Here is a 2793-nt window from a genome sequence, read left to right on the forward strand (position 1 = left end):
ATCTCCACCCTCTGCTGGCACATTTTAGATATTATATAGTCTAAGCTTGAGAGAGCCTCAGATTTGTCAAAGAACTTAATTTCTTGTGAAACCTTTATAGTGGGTCTCAGGAGGTAGCCCAGTGGTAGAACACTTACCTAACAGATACAAGTCCCCAGGTTCAATCCCTAGAATGGCCACAAACAAACAGTCCTCAACCTTCAACCAATGAATTGAGAGGAATTCATGAAGGTTTAATAAAAGCCAGTTTTTAAAACAGAAATATCTCTTCCTATTTCTCCCTATTCACTATCTGTCTTGGGGTATAATTATAAAATGATCCTAAGTAGTTATGATTCAAGTCAGCTTGTAAGTTTCCCTCCAGACCCTTTAAGTATTCCAAAATGCAGGACCATTTGAAAAAAAAAACAACAAAAATCAAAGCCAACCAACCAAAATAAAACCCACTTTTGAAGCAGGGTATCAAATTATAATATGTTGCCAAACTGACAGTTCTCCCTCAAAATGTGAGATGCCTTCACTCCATATGTGCTTATTTTGAAGACATTTAATCACCTAAGTGCTATCTTACAGTCTGACTGCAACAGAATTTAAAGAGCAGTCCTGGGGAAAAAAAAAAAGGAGTTCCAGGAAGGACGATTTATCTTCACTCAGAGACTGTGAGCCCTGTATCAAGGGTGAAAGCGTCATTCACAGTACTAGGGACTGGTAAGAAGCTAGTGTTCCTAGCTGGCCTTTCTAGCTGTCCCACTCATCTAGATTTCAGAAAGCCATGAGTTTGATGGTAGGTGGTGAGTCTGTATGAGTGCCTTGTGCACAAAAGCATTGACAAGATTTGCCTGTGCTGTTTTTTCAGGGATATGTGTATAGTGAACAGCCTTGGTGAATATACATTATTATCTTCCTTCTCGAAGAGATTTGATGCCCCCCCTCTACTTGGACAAAGTCTAATGTAGCTCAGGTTAGACTTAAACATACTGTGTACACAAGGATGACCTTAAACTTCAAATCTTCTGGGATTACATGCAGGTACCATCATTCCCAATTTATAACCCAGGATTTCATGCATGCCAAGCAAGCATCCCATGACATGAACTACCCAAGCCCATTTTAGCCATTTTAAGAATTTTTAAGATTACAAAGTATTTCAAAACTGAAAAGAATAAAAAATTTCATTTTCCAGAATTATACACATAAGTAAACTGAAATCAGTAAGATATCCTTTTATCTTACTATGACACAAGGTGGTTTATTGGATATGATTATAAAAAAATTAAATGTGCAAGTTTGACTATGAAAGAGCAGGCTGAGCCACATAGGCACAAATCTATGTTTAATATCACTGTTTCCAAGAAGTATCTTAAAAGTTAAACAATTTAAAAAATGATTTATTTCATTTGTGTGCGTGTGTGTGTGTATGGAGTATATGCATGTATACCACACACATGAAGTGTCCATAGAAGCCAAAAGGGCATTGGATTCTCTGGAACTGAAGTTATAGATGGTTGTAAGCCACCATGTGGATGCTGGAAATTGATTCTGAGCCCTCTGGAGAAATGAGCACTTAACCACTGGGCCAACAGTTAACCATTTATCCATACTTATCATTTTCTGCTGCTGTTATTCTAGAAGTGGTACATAGGAAAGTTCACCAACTTATGTAGGAAGAGCAGACATACTGGGCAGGGGGAGATGGGCTGGCTGGCATTTCCACATTCTGTGATATAATATGGAAAATTCAGAAACAAATAAGAAGGCACAGTGGTAGTATATATACGGCAAGTCTTAGTACATTTGATACAAAGAAGGCATCTTATGATAATATTTCTGTTGGAACATTATACACGGCAGCTTGTATTTATAAAATGGAAGAGTCCTAGGATATGATATAAAAAGATACCCCAGAGAAATGACATTTAAAATGCCTCATATGAAGCTATAAAGGAAGACAGTGACATTCAACCCTCTACAGATAAAAAGTCATCTGGACACAAGCCTGACACCAGTAAGACGCCATCCACTGCAATTTCTCCAGTTTTGCCTTTGCCACGCTCTGCTTCAAAAATGACCTAATAACAGAGAGAGAGAAAGAGAGAGAGAGAGAGAGAGAGGATAGAAAGTTACTTCAAAACAATAATGTTAGCAAACTATTGAACAGCTGTTAGCAAGAACTAAACTTGTCTCTCTACTGTATAGAAATTGCTTTTTTTTTTCCGAGACAGAGTTTCTCTGTCTAGCCCTGGCTGTCCTGGAACTCACTCTGTAGACCAGGCTGACCTCGAACTCAGAAATCCGCCTGCCTCTGCCTCCCAAGTGCTGGAATCAAAGGTGTGCACCACCACCACTGCCCAGCAGAAATTGCCTTGCATATCGACTACATAGCAATGTCTTGATTATATACCAATTGTTCACAGTGTGGATTCTGTTCAGTGAAGATAGGCTCGAAGCAAACGCTGAAGGATTCTCAATAGTTCTGTAATCCTGAGTTGGGAACTTTTGGAATTGCCATGTAAAGAAATGAAGTAAAAAACAATGCAAGATCTTTTATTGTTTACTTTTATATTTTTGGTTGTGAGCCTAGCCTTTAATGGCTGAGCCATCTTGTCATCTCTATTGTTTACTTTTAAAATTTATTTCTTTTAAGCATGCTTGTGCGCGCTTATCTGTGTGTATGTGTCTGTGTGTGATTGTGTGTGTGTATCTGTGTCTGTGTGTGATTGTGTGTGTGTATCTGTGTCTATGTGTGTCTGTGTCTGTGTGTATCTGTGTCCCTGTGTATCTGTGTCTGTGTGT

At 38.6% G+C, this 2793-nt stretch overlaps 1 protein-coding gene across 2 annotated transcripts in view; it reads right to left on the reverse strand.

Moving 5' to 3' along the window:
• Nucleotides 1-1219: 1219 nt before the first annotated feature.
• Nucleotides 1220-2793, reverse strand: part of Egfl6 (EGF like domain multiple 6) — a 61105-nt gene continuing 59531 nt past the window's right edge. For both annotated transcript variants that reach the window (XM_028762162.1, XM_028762163.1), the window contains exon 12: nucleotides 1220-2069. In XM_028762162.1, coding sequence (XP_028617995.1) covers nucleotides 1959-2069 — 111 coding nt within the window. In that variant the 3' untranslated portion in view covers nucleotides 1220-1958. The remainder of the gene's footprint in view (nucleotides 2070-2793) is intronic.

This window comes from Grammomys surdaster, unplaced genomic scaffold (assembly GCF_004785775.1).
Source record: "Grammomys surdaster isolate TR1022 unplaced genomic scaffold, NIH_TR_1.0 131, whole genome shotgun sequence".
NCBI classification, from domain to species: domain Eukaryota; kingdom Metazoa; phylum Chordata; class Mammalia; order Rodentia; family Muridae; genus Grammomys; species Grammomys surdaster.